General features: G+C 36.9%; 1 protein-coding gene across 1 annotated transcript; it reads right to left on the reverse strand.

The window, feature by feature from the left end:
• Positions 1 to 1,947: 1,947 nt before the first annotated feature.
• On the reverse strand, positions 1,948 to 14,872 carry cfap58 (cilia and flagella associated protein 58). Its single transcript, XM_055148729.1, has 18 exons — positions 14,847 to 14,872; positions 14,102 to 14,381; positions 13,455 to 13,603; positions 12,882 to 13,032; positions 12,179 to 12,373; positions 11,704 to 11,841; positions 10,106 to 10,265; positions 9,466 to 9,548; positions 8,934 to 9,125; positions 8,235 to 8,396; positions 7,213 to 7,359; positions 6,881 to 7,021; positions 5,708 to 5,931; positions 4,517 to 4,625; positions 3,845 to 3,949; positions 3,470 to 3,589; positions 3,064 to 3,188; positions 1,948 to 2,068 (listed from the first exon to the last, which is right to left on the reverse strand). The coding sequence occupies exons 1-18, from the start codon at positions 14,870 to 14,872 to the stop codon at positions 1,948 to 1,950; spliced, it is 2,628 nt and encodes an 875-aa protein (XP_055004704.1).
• Between the last annotated feature and the right edge of the window lie 1,002 nt (positions 14,873 to 15,874).

Genomic DNA, 15,874 nt, shown 5'->3' on the forward strand with positions numbered 1-15,874 from the left:
TGTTACAATTCAGGTTTGGTAGAAAGAGAAAGCAGAGAAGTTTATGCAAATTGAGGAAATCACCAGAGCACATGCTAAAAAGTACTATTTATATTTAACCTGAGGAAGTCAGTTTACGTTGAAGTGTAAACCACACCACTAGCATGTCTCATACTAGAAAAGAGAACCTGTTTCAAACACACATACTGTAAGTGACTTATTACTTAAAAATAATGACCCATTCACATTATTGGCAAAGAGGGCGTGGATGTCTTCAGATTAAAAGATTGATATTATGCTATTTCTGATCTATGTTGTAATGTTCATCACAATCTTGGGAGTTATGCTTTGCTTCATTCACAAGTTTAACACACAAATACTGCATATTTAGGCTGTGCTCTTCTCTCAAGCTGTGCTTTTTAAACTCCATACAACTTCACAAGAATCATTTTAACCTGAAATTGTCAATCTCTTCTGAAGAAAATGTAATTTGAAAACTGCCACTTCATCTCAAGCTGGAACAGAGCATTTTGAGTTTTGGAGAGACTCATATTAAAGCGTGACTCAAACATGTGTGAATGAAACATGGCTTAAAGCTCACAAGAGTCAATTTTGCATACTATTGAAACTTTAAAGCTCATTTATCCCTTCTAACCTGTGAGAAACATGCAAAAACACAGAAGACATTATGGTTCTTTGTTTCTAATCTAATAACAGCTGTAGTTTTGAATATGTTGGTAATTATCACTTTCTAGAGTCTATTTTTATCACACTGCATGCAGAGAAGAGTCAAGGTAGGTTCACACAATAACTGTGTAAAAATAAGGACTAAACTGGGACTAAACTGGGACTAAACCCAGAGCTAGAACAAGATTAGACCAGGACAAAACTACATATCGATATTGAACCTAAAAAAGATATCTGATATTAATAAATTACATACCCAATACTACCCAATGTAGGGACAGAACATGGGACATATTTCTTTAAAACACAGTTAGTTTATTACACAACTGTGTTATTTATCCTTCAAATGACTACAGTTTTGTGGGAATAAAAGTTCAAACATTATGGGATGTTTCAAAACAAAATTAGCCCACAAATAGTCTTGTTGCATCCAATTAAAAGCCCAACCAGGATCTGCTGAACCAATATAATGGAAACACAGATATTTGATACCAGTATCTGTATGGAGGCATCCTTAGACTAAACCAGGACTAAATCAGAACTAAACCAGGACTGAAATAGAACCAAACCATAGTGGGAACGCACCCTTAATCTTAATCTGTTGCATTTGCAGAGAAGTTGTGCTAAAATAGTTTCATAGCACCATTTATCAGACTAGTCCAATGAGGTTCATTTGGTCTTCTGATAATGTATGTTATATAAATCAGCTGACCGGACATGTCACGTAACCACTCTGAGGAAGACCGCTAGTGAGCACTCAAAACTGTCAGATACGAAAACACACCATTTATCAGACTATCTTGTTGACATTTTACGTATTGATTATGTTTTTACCTCCTTTTCCAGACCCACATGTCCAGCCTCATTATCATGGACCCACCCGCTCATTCAAATCATCATGGACCATATGGCTTAGTCATTAAAAACACAAGATTGAGCTTGTTTACATCATATCAATGTGCTGTTATGTCTGAGTCATGAATGGCATGTTTTAGAGATAGAATAGTACAGAACATTAGTTATGATTCATCAGATTTCATAACTGTTTTAACCTTATGCTGTTGGAAAAGGTTGGGGTAAAATTCTCAGTTGAAGTTACCAACAATTTTCCAATTCATGGTTTTCAGTTATATAGAACATAGAGGACACAATATTTTGCTTTAATGGTCCCATTGATACCATCGTATTATATAACTTAAATGACATAGTTGAGTTAGTGTAGAGTAAAGTGCTGTTTATTGTCTCCTCACAGTTGTTTGCCTGTATCGTGATCATGATCAGTTAAAGGTGTAATCTTCTGGAGGGGTTTTCTATCCTGAAGCCTCCTCCTGTGAAGTGTGGTTTGTGGACCAGCTGAGGGAGACGCTCAGTGTGCTCCACTTTATTTTGGTTCTTCATTTCGCTGTAGAGACCAGAAACAAATTATCAAAATGTGTTTAACTTATCAGAATGCCATAAAACAAACGTCATCAAATTAAGTGCAAAAAAGGAACGAACTATAGTTAGTTTCTGATCTCTGTTATAATGCTGTTTCCTCATCACAAACATACCCGCAGCTGTGTTTTGTTTCATTCACACATGTTTTACACACAAACCCTGCATATTTAGGCTGAGTTTTTCCCTCTGTTCCACCTTGTGATGCCATGAAGTAGTACAGGAAGTTGTTTTTAAACTCCATGCACCTTCACATGGATATTTGGATAATTTCAACCCTGGAACTGGCAACTAAAGGTAAAAGGCAGCTGATAACTTCAAAACTACTGCAGCATGACATTACAAGTTGAAGCAGAGCATTTTCACTTTTGGAGATGTAGACAAACTAATAATAAAAGGATTACTCAAACATGTGTGAATGAAACAAAACACAACTTCAGATGACAGCATTATAACACGGCTTAGAGCTCACAATAGTCAATTTTGTTTATTATAGGACTTTTAAACATTGTGTGCATATTTATATTAATATTATTATCAGCTGACCACCTGAATAAAGGAAAAACATTTGAACACTTGTTATGTTTGCAGTACACGGCTGTGACAAGTTCAGATCATATAGATCGGAGTTTATGGACGATTAGTTGCTTTGGTTTCTAAATAATCAGCATTGACTGTGAAAAAAACATATTGTTCCATCTCACATCAACATCTGACCAAACGAATCTATTTAAAACAAATTGCGTTTCAATCACATGGGTCTATAAATGTGAAACAGAACTGAAAGAGACTAAAACAGTCCCCTATTTTATCAAGTGAAAGTGTCAGTCTGGAAAAAGTCCAAAACATAACGCGACCTGTGACTGTCAAGATTTGCATAAGACTTTCCAAAAAAACAAAGCCCAAGTCGTTGTAAATAAGCAGACTTGGCAAGTCTGGTCTTGATCAATGTAATGTTCAAACCTTTGCAGTTTCTTCTGTCGTAGATACTTCTTCTTGGTGTTGGCGAGCTCATCGGCCAGTCTCTGATTCTCACACTTGTACTCGTTCACTCTAGAGTCGGTCACTGTGAGCTCCGCCATCAGCAACTGAGTAACACACAATAATAAAAGAAGCTTACAGAGAATTTGCAGAAGATGTCATCAACAATTCCTGGAGTTGTGAAGCTAACTACACTCAAATTAGACTTAATCAGAGTTTTATTGTAACACAGTCTGACCAGAAAGAGCTGAATCACACATGTAAAATTACAGGAAACAGGATGCTTTGATGAACGCTTTTATTCATAACAGGTTCTTGAAAATGCGTTATTACCATTTTGTATTTTTAAGTATCAATAGCAGTCTGAGGTTGAAAGCACACGATTTACCTTAAGTTTCTTGGTCCTCTCTCTCAGCATCCAGCGGCACTGTTGGAGCTGCTCGGCCACTTCAGGACCAGGCTGTCGGAGCAGAACGTGCTTCAAATCAACATACAGCTTCTCCTTCTCCTGTACAAAACACAGAGATTCAACCAGGGCTGTGCAGACTTTCAAGGAAAACATCTGCAATTTGTAAACAATCAAATATCAGAGCATTTTGAGCTTTGGAGTAGACAATCTGATAATTAAAATAAAGCGGTACTCAAACATGTGTGAATGAATAAAACAAACACAACTAAATTTTTTAAGCTCACATGAGTAATTTTTGTGTGATATAGAACCTTTAATAAAACAGAAATGGACAAGTGGGTGTTATGTGTTTACCTGTAATAGAAGTTCACTTTCTTCGAGTTCCTGAGTTTTGGAGATAAGCCTCTTTTGTAACGACTGGATCTTCAGAATGAGCTCATATTTATCAGGATCACTTCCCTGTGAGAGATGTGTGCAAAAGTCCTCTTAGAGCAAATTACAATAACATTACAGGTTGGTTTTAATAGGTTACGTTCTATTTTAGATGCAGGGGCCTATATACGGAAATAACCGACCTTATGATTCACAAAGTCATTATTTGATAGGAATAAACTCCACAAATTCTTCTGACATGTACTCCAGCTCAATTTTAAACAATTTATATCATGTAAACGCAACCTGCTGTTAATGAAGTAACCTTAATATCTAATGCAAGGTGCCCAAAATAGACCCTCAGAGATCCTACTGAATTGGCCCAAATGATCACAAGTAAAACTTTTTTACTGCAAATTAAGGCTTTTCTATCACTGCAACCTCAATAGTATCTCATTGGATTGTGATACAGAGCTAAAAATTGTGTTGTGTGTTAAGAGTCTTTAAAGGTGCTGTGGCTGTGTCAAACCTGTGTAAAATCTGAAAGTCTCATAGTTTTGACCTCCATTACGACTCTGCTTCTATTTGCTTCTATAAACTTTGAAAATTTTTCATCTAAAGTGTATTAAAATGAATCACAAAACTCAAGTTCACCTCAAGTCGTCTCCATCTGTGAATATTGATGGGTTTGAGCTGCTCCTCTAAAATGCTGTTTCTGGTTCGTTCTCTCAACAGCTCCCTCTGCAGGTGAAAGAGCTCCTGTCTGCAACACAGAGCATCACATCAACATTACTCTACAAAGACAAATCTAAATGGTCATCAGAAGTCTTGACAACTGCTCAGTTTAATCCAGCACATATATTTTTAATACATTCATTCAAAAAGGAACTAAATAAACATTGTCAGGTAATTTCAGTAAGGAAAATTGGCAGAAAATTTTGCACTGAATTTTAAGCATGACTTAATGCAGAAAGAAATAAAAGGTGCCTGATACAGAGTTATAAACAAAAAGCACACGAACAACTTTCAACTCTTGTCAACTTCCTCATTTTCCCTTTTTTCTTTCTTCTCTTTCTCTGCCACTCTGTTCCTGTATTTCAGTCTCTTTGTGGCCAGTAAAAAACAGATAACAAGAATAATCAATTACCCAATATTTACATTTTTGCTATATTTGTAAGAAAATGTACAAATTATTTTAAAAGATCTTAAACATTTTCTCTTTCACTTCTGCTTTTCCCACATTAGTTTGACTCGTTTTGCATAATTTCCTTGTCAAAACCCTCATAGATGTGAAATCTCAGAAATAAATCAGATCAGTGCTCATATGTACTCACTCTTGTGAGTACATATGTGACATTTCAGTAAACTGATTACGCCAGAAATCAGATTAGATTTCTGGTATATAAACAAATATGAATGAATGAATTTATTTATTTTAAACATGCAAACTATAGAACCAGTCAAAATGATAGATATTATACAAAGGTGACAAAAAGAAGATGTAGGAAGAAGTAGAATGTATTTAATCCCACACTTTTCTAATTAGAATTTAAAACTTTAGTTAGTTTATGAAATACATGGGTTATTAACAGAAGAGGAAAAAAAATCTAATTAGCACTCTTCACTATTTTTATATTCATCAATGTAATTTCCTTATATTTCTTCTTAAATGTTATTATACTTGAGTAGTGTTTCAAATCTAAGCTCAAGTCTTTCCATAGTTTAACACCAGAGACAGAGATGCAAAAGCTTTTTTCACTCTCCTGAATGTGTGTGTAGTGTATTTGTCCATATTACGCCTGAGGTTATAGACATATTTATATATACTGTACATGGCTAGTGTACCTGAGTTCTTCTGTGTTGGGGACGCTCTTGTCTAGGATGCTCTTCTTCCTCCTCAGTCTTCGGATCTCCAGCCTGAGCAGTCTGACGTCCTCCAGGCGCTGGCTGTAGTGGTGGTCTCCTTTACTCAGCACAGACTGTTGGATTCGGATCTTCTCGTACAGAAGAGCGCGCTCATCATTGCGCCGCAGCAGCTGTTTGCCCAGGTTATCTCGTTCTCGGATCACCTGGAAGCAGTGATCGAAAAAGTCAATTTTGTTACTTAAGTAAAAGCACAGAAACTGAAGCAAGTAAGTAAGTACAGATACCTGAAATGCATACTTAAGTACAGTACTTTACTACATATCCTTTGTTACATTACACCATTGCCTAGAAGTAGGAGTGTGTTTCTGCTCATTTTCTAATGCTTAACCATGTCTGAAAAATATATGCAAAATAACCATTACTTCCACTGTGAGTGCCCTTGTATCACAGTAACTTGGAGATATCATTGGTAATTCAACCTCACCATGAAATTACCACACAACTGACGCATGTAAAGAAGGTGCATGCTCAAATATTCAAAGCTCCACAAACCTGTAATATTCCACTGTGTGGCATTAAACCTTTTTTTAACTTTCTGTTTCAGTGGAATCATACAAATAATGTGCCACCTCCAGTAAGTTACGTACTGTTGCTTTAATTAATCTGTATTATTATCTGCATATGCAATGTGGGTATAATATAAACTGCAGAATAATACAAATATTTTTTTTAAGTTTTCTCTTTTTAATTTTTTTTCCACTGTCCAAATAATGGACATTCCTAAATAAATTAACCATCATTTTAAATGGGGCTAAAATAATAATAATATGTTCACCTCATTCTTTATAAAGGAATTAACCAATTAAATATACCTATAGGGAGAAATAGATCTGTAAAATAGTCACATAATCCACACAAGTGAAATTTTTTTTTTTTTCCATGTGGCACGGGGTAAACGGATTCCACCTCTGGACATGCTATAGTTCTAAAAAGCAGTTCAATAACAGCCAAAATATTAAATAAAATAAATAAAAAGTAGTGTGATCAAAATGTATTTATTATAAAATCTGTCAAAGTCTTCTCTCATAGCTCCATTGTGTCTCCTCTCGGGTGAATAAGTCTCATGTCCCCGTCACTCCCCCCAGCTCATACCTGCTCGAGCTGCTTCTTCTGCAGAGCCTGTTCAGCATCTGTGTCTGAGATGATCTTGTGGAGTTTGTGCTGTTCTGTTTTTTGTTTGTCCACCTGCTGCTTCATCTCCTCCAACTGTGACTTCATTGTCTGCAGTTCTACCTGAGACCCAAGACAGGAAACATCACACAAAGAACTTCAGTCTCATAAATTTTTGTGTTTTCGCCAATTCTCATAAAAACTTATGCATTTGGCTGTAGCGTAAGGTTCTGGCAAAGTACCATTTTCAAACTAAAGCAAGATAGTCTGTTACAACTACGAGTATGTTTAATAATGTGGAGCTGTAGTCTTACCCTCAGGCCCTCGTTCTCTTTGTCCAGACGTTTGTGTTCTTGTTGCTCTTTGGCGATGGTCTGCTCCTTCCCTGTGATCTCATCTCTCAGACGGGACACTTGGTTAGTCATGGACTTCATCTTCATCTTTAACTCAGTCACCTCCTCCTGCAGTAGTCAAGAAGAAGTCAGTTCAAAGTAAAATACAGTAAATGATTCCTACTGGCAGCAGAGGGAAGAAGGCCTTTGTTACATTTAACAGAGTACATTTTTAAAGGAATTGCACTTCTTGAAGTAGTTTTCATACTGCATATGTACTTACTCAGATCTACTTGAGTAATAATTAGTTTGAAGTAACAGTACTCTTACTTGAGTAAAAGTTTGGTTTATCTTCCCGCTGTGAGTGAGTCTAAAAGTGACAGCAGGTTTATTTTGACAACATTTAATGACTTGAACATTTGTGTTTCTTGCACCGCTCCATCAGATTTCTTGTTTTTATGGTTTTGAAAATGCAAAATTTTGCACGTTATTTATTATTTTGTCCTTAAATTACATTTCTTATAATAAATGAGATGTTACATTCAGACAGTTACTCTTACAATTACTATTCCTTGAGTATTACTTTCCTCAAACACTTTTTTAGTCTAATTATTTAACTACTACTTTATACTTCTACTTGTGTAATATTACTTTGAAGTAACATTACGTTTTACTTGAGTAATTTCCTTCTACTTTTTTATGTATAGGGTATTTCTAAACACTCATAAATGTTGCACAAAGAGTAAGCTACTTCAAATTGAGTAATATTATTTTGAAGTAACTTTACTTTTTTTTTAATCTCCTCTCACTCCTTTGTTTGTGCAGTACCTAGGCTTTACTTGACTTATATTATTTTGACGTAACATTACTCTTACTGTAGTGCAGTTTGTGTCTCCTTTCCCACTAAACCCCTAAACCAAACTTTTTAACTCTCCCCTGTGTGTGTGTGTGTGTGTGTGTGTGTGTGTGTGTGTGCTGTGTGTGTGTGTGTGTGTGTGCAGTACCTGAGCTTCTATGAGGTTCTTGCTGTACAGGTTCTTCTCAGTCACCACAGACTCCAGAAAGTTCTCCTGCTGCTTCAGTTTACACTCAGACTCTGTCACCTTCTTCTTCCAGTCGAAAATCTCCATCTCTTTCACCTCCACATCGTTTATTTTGACTTGGACCTGTTTCAAGCAAGAATTTATTACTCTAAATTAATCAAATATTTATTATGTTACTGTATTAGGGCTGTGGGATATAATGCTACTACATTTTTGAAAATATAAATGTGCAATGCTGATGTCAAATATCATAGGAAACTTTGCAAAACTGCAGCTCAAATTAGTTTAAAGATTCTGATTTGGGCCCATAGTTGGCTTCACTTTTTTGTGTCATTGGTGAGCCTGGACAACCACTGCTACACAAATAAACAGCCAGTTCATCAGCAATTTATCCAAACCAAACTTTTTAACACCAATTACCCACTCAAAATATTTGGAATTTCGAGTATTGGCAGAAAGAAAAAATATGAATACATCTCTAAATTAAACATATACTAGAACTACAAGGAGCCAAAGTTCTACCAGAAGCAGTCCATGTGTCACCAATGGCACATGTAGGTTGAGAAAAACTGATCTACATGTTTTTTTTTTAAATTGTATCAAGCAAACATCTCCCCACACTGTACTCCATAGCCCCACCCTACCCTTCATAGTCGTCACCTTGTGCATGAGGCTGCTGGTTTCGTTGATGTAGCGATCACGCTCCTTCTCCAGTTGGTGGATGATCTGCCTCTGCTTGTGGGCCTCCTGACGATACCCGAGGATCTCATGTTCCAGGGTCTTCTTGTCCTGCTCCAGAAGCTTCACCAGACTCTGCTGCTTCTCCGTCGACAATGCAGCTTTGATCATGTTCTAAAGACAGTTTAAATACGAATTAAATATGAAGGAAGTAGATACATGACACTCAAAATGTTGACCGTTTCAAGGTACACTATGCATCTTCTCTGTTGGAGGGAGCATCACTTGCTTGTGTCCATGGAGATGCTAATGCTTTGCATACAGTTTCCACAGTATGGCATTAAATGTTTCTATCTTGTATTTGTTCCATTACAATACCTTGAAAACATGGTGCTAGATAGGCTGCCCTACAATGGAACTTTCAAAGGAGAGCAATAGTATCTCCATGGAAACAAGCAGGTGGCAGACTCTCCATTTGAAAAGTTACATGCTGTATCTTTAAGTTTAATTGTACCTTATTAAGGATGTCTCGTTCTCTGGTCAGCTCATCGATTCCTTTTTTATCTGCATCGACCTGCTTTTGGGCCGCTTCAAGATCTGTGGAGCATCAGGAGAATAACAGGGCATAAACTTTTACAGATACAGTAAATTAGCCTAATAATTTAAATGCAATTCAATGGAAAATTCTTAATAATAGGGGTGATTAGAGACTCCCCCACACTGGCCAGAGGTTTGTAACATAAAGATATTTCCCAAAGATGTGTATAGTAAATAGAACAATGATAAGACTACATAATCTAAAATGTATAAATATTGAAATGTGTTTGTAAAATCAAATAATTAGCCTACTCACTTTAAAGTAGGGCAGCACAGGAAAAAAACTGTAATTGCAAATTCTCTAATAAGCATTTACTGTATATTTAAAAAGTAAGATTTTGTTCAGGGTGCTCATTGTAAACCTGTCCAGGAGAATTAATATTTGAGAAAAACTGATAAACTTATATAAATTCCTTTCAGAACATGTTTGTCGAGGGCTAAACTACAGGTACAAGAGTTCAATATAAAAAGTCTTTGCAGAGGTCATTCTGTTATCTAAATAACTGCATTCATGGCGATTTGGTATTTGTGCCAACTCAAACTTGATAAACGTTGACCTTTCTCCAGTCCAGAGATCTGTGCCTTGAGTGTCTCCTTCTGTACGTCTGCGTCTGCCTTCTGGTCCTCCATCTGGTGATACTTCTTCTGAACAGCCTCTCGCATCTTTATCTGTTTCGAAATCTCCTGCCTCATCTGACTCACCTCCTCCTCTCTCATCTGCCAACAATGTCAGCACATCAATACAAATATATCAATAATACATCCACTTTATACAGCACTTTCCTGGACACTTTAAAGGCCCATATTACACTATTTTATGATCTGTGTTATAATGTAGTTTCCTCCTCAAAAACATACTCGCTGTTGTGTTTTGTTTCATTTATTCATGTTTAACACACAAACCCTGCATAATTAGGCTGAATTCTTCTCTAAAACAAAAAACACTCCACCTTGTGATGTCATCTACTAATACAGGAAGTGCTCTACTGTGTTTTTAAACTCCATACATCTTCACTAGAATCATTTGGATGATTTCACCCCTGAAATTTGCAATCTCTACTGAACAAAAGATAAAAAGTAAATGCTCTTAAAAACTACTACTATTCATGACATCACAAGGTGGAACAGAGCATTTTGAGCTTTGGAGATGTTGACAGGCTAAAGGGTTAGTGAAACATATGTGAATGAAACAAAACACAACTCCAGTTTTCGAGGTTTTAACAACTTTCTAAAAATGGCTTAAAGCTCACAAGAATCCTTTTTGTGTAATATAGGACCTTTAAATACAAGAAAACAAAGTAAGGACAATAAAGGTGGGAAAAAAAAGGTGGACTATGTAACTTTTCTAGTAGGGGATGCATCACCTTATTGTCAACAGGAGATGTTATTTCTTTACCTGGAATGTTGTGCAATATGGCATTTAACTTAACTATCTAACATTAATTCAAAAATAGATATTATTATAGCTCGGAAATACCTTGAAAACATGCATTCTTAAGGCTCTCCTCTCCACTGATCTAGCCTATAATTTGGCCATGAGGTGCCATCTGCTAACCCTAACCCTAGGTATATGTAATGTCATACCGCTGAAAAGGTTTCATAGTGTATCTTTAACGTCACTTCTATTTTACACTGTGCACTTACTGCCCTCTAGTGGTTGATATTGTACTGAACAGTGTTGACGCAATACAAACATTTCAAACTCGGTTTTGATACTACAGTAGATTTGATACTCAATACCAATTCAGTACTACAATGAAAATAAAAATGCTCTTTCTTTAGACAACATAATGTGATATTTAGCATTAAATCATAGTACTTTCTTTTATATTACCATGCATATGTATGTATCATTGTAAAGTTATTTTTAAAGCTTCTTTATTAATTAGATACTTGCTCAAATGAGTATCTAGATTTGATAGTAGTTTAAGTATCGATTTGTGTCTGATTTTCAATACTTTTGACAACTGTAATATGGAATGGAATAATTTATTTGATAATTAGATAAGTTATATGTATTTCCCTATTTAGGAAGCATAATTAAGATTACAGTATTATTATAACTATGTTTTTTTTTTTTTTTACAGTACAAACAATAATATACAAAGCCTGTATAATGGATTAAAAAACAGATGTCTATAAAAACCTGAGTTACCTTGAGCTCATTTGAGATCTGGTGGTTTTCCAGAATGAGGTGCTGTTTAGTGGAGCTCAGCTGCTCAAACTCCTGTTGTTGTTTTGCACTTTTCACTTGCATCTGCTCCAGTTCTTTAGTGGCCCTTTCATTCAGAAGCTTTTTAAAAAACACAAGAAAACAAACTGTCACAAAATATGTTCAGGAAAAGATCTTTAGTTAGATAGACATATTTGTCCTGTAAAAGCTGAAAATCTGTATTTCACCTTGTGCTGTGTCTGTATCATTATCTTCTATTAAATAAACAAACTTTTTACTAACCCAGTGAGAGCCTGACATCAGTGTTTTTCTAAATGCACTAAGTACTGCAGGCGACCCTTTTCATGAGCACAGTTGGTTATATGGATACCAGCAGCTCCCAGCTTGTATTTGAGTTACACTTTACACAGTATTTATTTACACACTTTTAAAGAGAGTATGACTTTGCTAATGTTACCCTCAGCTCCTTGAGTTGCTGCTCGAGCCTCTGCTGCTCCTCTTTGGCCTTTTGGCTCTGCTGACTCAGAGCCTTCAGGTCGGCCATCTTGGAGTCCATGTCTGAGTGCAGCTGCTTCAGCTCTTTGTCCAGTTTCTCCTTGAGCCTCATCTCCCGAGAGATCTCATTCTGCTGAACCTGGAGCTCCTGCTGCAGCTACACAACCACAAAACACACTTCAGTTTGTTATCTGATATCTATTTGAATTAAAGCATGGTCAAAGTTTGGGTTTCATGGTATATAAATGAATAAGAAACATGGAATAAATGATTTTTTTTTTTTTTTAAATGAAGCAAACTCAAAATAGTTTTGTACAAACTTGTGGAACTGCTTGAGTGATCACTGTGGGTTTTCTATAGTGATCATAATGTAATGCTTTACACTTGTAATGAGTGTTAAAGGTTTGTCAAAGCTTCTCAAACAACTGCAATGTAGCCTATATTCACTCATTGCACACTCTGTGGTAGTAAGCTATGTCAGTAGCCACATCTGCCCTGGGCAGACTAGGTGGACGTGAGGCTTACACACACACCACATTCATATTAGGTAATGTGGGTAGGATGCGAGTGCCCGGTCTTTTGTCAACCAAGAATGTATTTAGTCAACTCCATCCCTGTTTCATAACACTAGTGTTGGTGGTGATGTTCCAGCCCTGTTGCTTTACCTGCGACACAGTCTCTTGTGCTTGGTCTCGTAGTGTCTGGGTTTCCTGTTGTGTTTGAGAAAGCTCTCTCAGTTTCTCCCGGAGTTCTTCTGCTGTGGCCAGCAGCTCGTCCCTCTCTCGGCTCAGCTCTTCATTCATTTTGAGGAGCTCACTGTCAACACACAAACACACAAACACACACACATGAACACACAAATACACACAGCTCATCTTCAGACACAGCCAATATATGTGAAAATATGTACTTGAGTATAGTTACTTAAAATTTACTCAATTACAAGTACAAGTACTGCTGTAAAAAAGTAAAAGATACAACTCAAAATACTACTTTACATACTTGTACATATTTATATCTGTCTTTTATCCAACACTTACTTAATTAAACATTTAATTTGAAGCAAACAGAATTTTGTTGTTTTAAACCACAATCCACATATTCTCTGAGCTCTTACCAACCAGAGCAGGTGATGCAGTGTTGTACTTATGTGTGATTTTAAATGAATAATTATTTATTCTCCACCCCAGCACATGTGTAGTCAAATCTGATGAGTGATATTTGAACAGAGAACAAACCTCTGCTCTTGGTCTCCTGAATATCCACTTTGCTGTTCAATCTTTTTGGTGAGGTCGGTCACTTCTTCTCTCAGATTTTTGATGACCTCCTTGTCCTTCTTTTCTTTCTGGTGAGCAGTATCCACCATTTTCCAGGCTTTATCAAGTTCCTGTGGTAATAATATTAACAGTAAATTAATTATAAAACAGCACTTCTAGACACAATGGATTATCACTCTCCACATCGACGTGGGAGGGAGGTGAAGAATCTTGCCCAAGATCACAACTATGCACTGGTCGAAGCTGACATCTTAACACCAACCTTAAATTGGCGCTATTTAAGTTTTCTGATGGAAGGTCCGCCACCTATCTGTCTTTATGGAGATGTTGCTGCTTTACATGGAATGTTCCACAGTATGGCATTAAACCATACTATCGTAATATCTGTATTGCATTTATTAAGTTGTTTTTACAATAACATTGGTCTAGTGGCACCAGCTGCTTGTCTCCATGAAGACAGTTAAGTGTAATGCCATAGTGTGGAACATCAAAGCAATATCTCCTCAGAGACAAGCAGATGACGGACCCTCCACCAGAAAACATACACAGAGCACCTTCTAAATACAAAAATAAGTGAAACATTTAAAGCTCTCCTAAATGATAAATACCCTTTTGAGTGAGGCGATGGTGTTCTCATCCTCCTGAGACAGTTTGAGAGCAGCAGACACTTTGGAAGAGGAGCTCACGATCTCTGCATTCAGCTCTCTGCACTTGGACATGAGCCTCCTCTCGCTGTCCTTGGACTTCTTCAGAGCATGCAGGAGCTTTTCGTACTCCACGCGGACCTTCTCCAGGCTCTTGTCTCCCAGCAGCTCATTCAGGACCACATAGAAGTCCTCCAAAGACTCAAAGGTGTCCCCAGCCTTTTTTCTCCTCTGGCTCAAACTCCTGCACAAACATGGGAGACTGGAACTGAACTTCTGAATTATTTGGCAAGTTTATATGTTTACGAGTTATCTGTCTGTGAAATTAAGTATTGTCGATGTCATCTAAGCCAGTGGAGTAAAATGAATCAATATTTATGAGCTCCTTTGTGTGAGTCTATTTGGAACTACTCTAGACATTGTGTAGTCCTGTTTAAACTTGGTTCGGGGCTTTACCAGTTTTAGCTTGGTTATAGACTGACATCACTCATAAGGTCACATATTTTCCTATTTTCTGGGCTGGCACTTGGTGTATGATGTGTAAGATGCACTGAAAATAAGTAGCCTAAATAAATAAAGCTATGGTCGAAGGCCAACTAATAAGCCAAACTTTTTTTCCCCAGCTTTTTTATTTTGGAAATCTAAATGAAAAATATGATCTTTTTGCTTTGGTTTTCGTTTTATTGTAGGCCTACTGAAGTAAACCTACTCTTCAAACATGGGCTCTATGTTCATTTTGGCTTGTAGACGTCACAGCTTTAGTAACATGTGCGCTAATAACATGCCTGTGCTTTCATGTCCCCAGCCCCGTGTCCTGTTTTAATGTCAGTTCTAGAGACTTACCTCCATAATGTCCCAGAGTGTAAAGCACAGAATAGAACCTGCGGCTCCAGGGCTCGTGCGTTTATGTTGTCGGTTGCTAAGTGACGTCTGTTGGTCTCGCGAGGCGTTACTCAGGCCTTTGAAGGGGCAGCGGCACCGCAGTTTAGCGCATTCAAACAGCGCCCCCTGGAGTACAAAGAGCGCTGTGGATCATGTGGATCACAGCTCCTGACAGGCAGGCTGCAGTATTTTGCCTTAAATAGCATACTTCTGTACATAAAAAATATAAAACAGAGTATGTACTTCCTAGTTGGAAAGGTGCACTATATACATTTTTAGGGGTGTAACGATATCCATGTCTCACAATACAATATTATCACGGTATGAGCGTCAAGGGACAATATTTATTGCGATATCGTGGGAAACCTCACAATATGATGGGGGGGCTCACAGTTAGGGATGTAACAATATCAAAATCTCTTACAATATTTACGCAATATTTTCATGATATACATCTCACGGTACGATATTTATTGAAATATTTTGTGGAGGCTAACAAAACTGTTAATATCCTACATTTTCCTCTAAAATGCCTTGAGAAGACTTAATCCAAAGAAGTAAGAGTTAAAAGTGCTTACAACTGTTATTTCTTCATGTAATCTGCACTGAAATAGAGCAAAGGATCATGTCTATGTAGTTCCTTCTGTCTTTTTTTTTTTTAGCTATTTAGCCATTTTTTAGCTTTTGCCTGCTTGGCTCCTTCGAGATATTATTGTGTTCAGTGTTCCACAATATGACATTAAACTTCACCAAGACAAGCTGTGGCACTCCTGATCAAGTTACAAATCTATGGAGAGGTGGGGATTCATATTAAACGTATTAATTCAAGTAAAGACACAAATACACAATGTGGTT

The sequence above is a fragment of the Boleophthalmus pectinirostris genome, unplaced genomic scaffold, assembly GCF_026225935.1.
Source record: "Boleophthalmus pectinirostris isolate CB_2022bp ecotype Guang Dong unplaced genomic scaffold, ASM2622593v1 HiC_scaffold_12, whole genome shotgun sequence".
NCBI classification, from domain to species: Eukaryota; Metazoa; Chordata; class Actinopteri; order Gobiiformes; family Gobiidae; genus Boleophthalmus; species Boleophthalmus pectinirostris.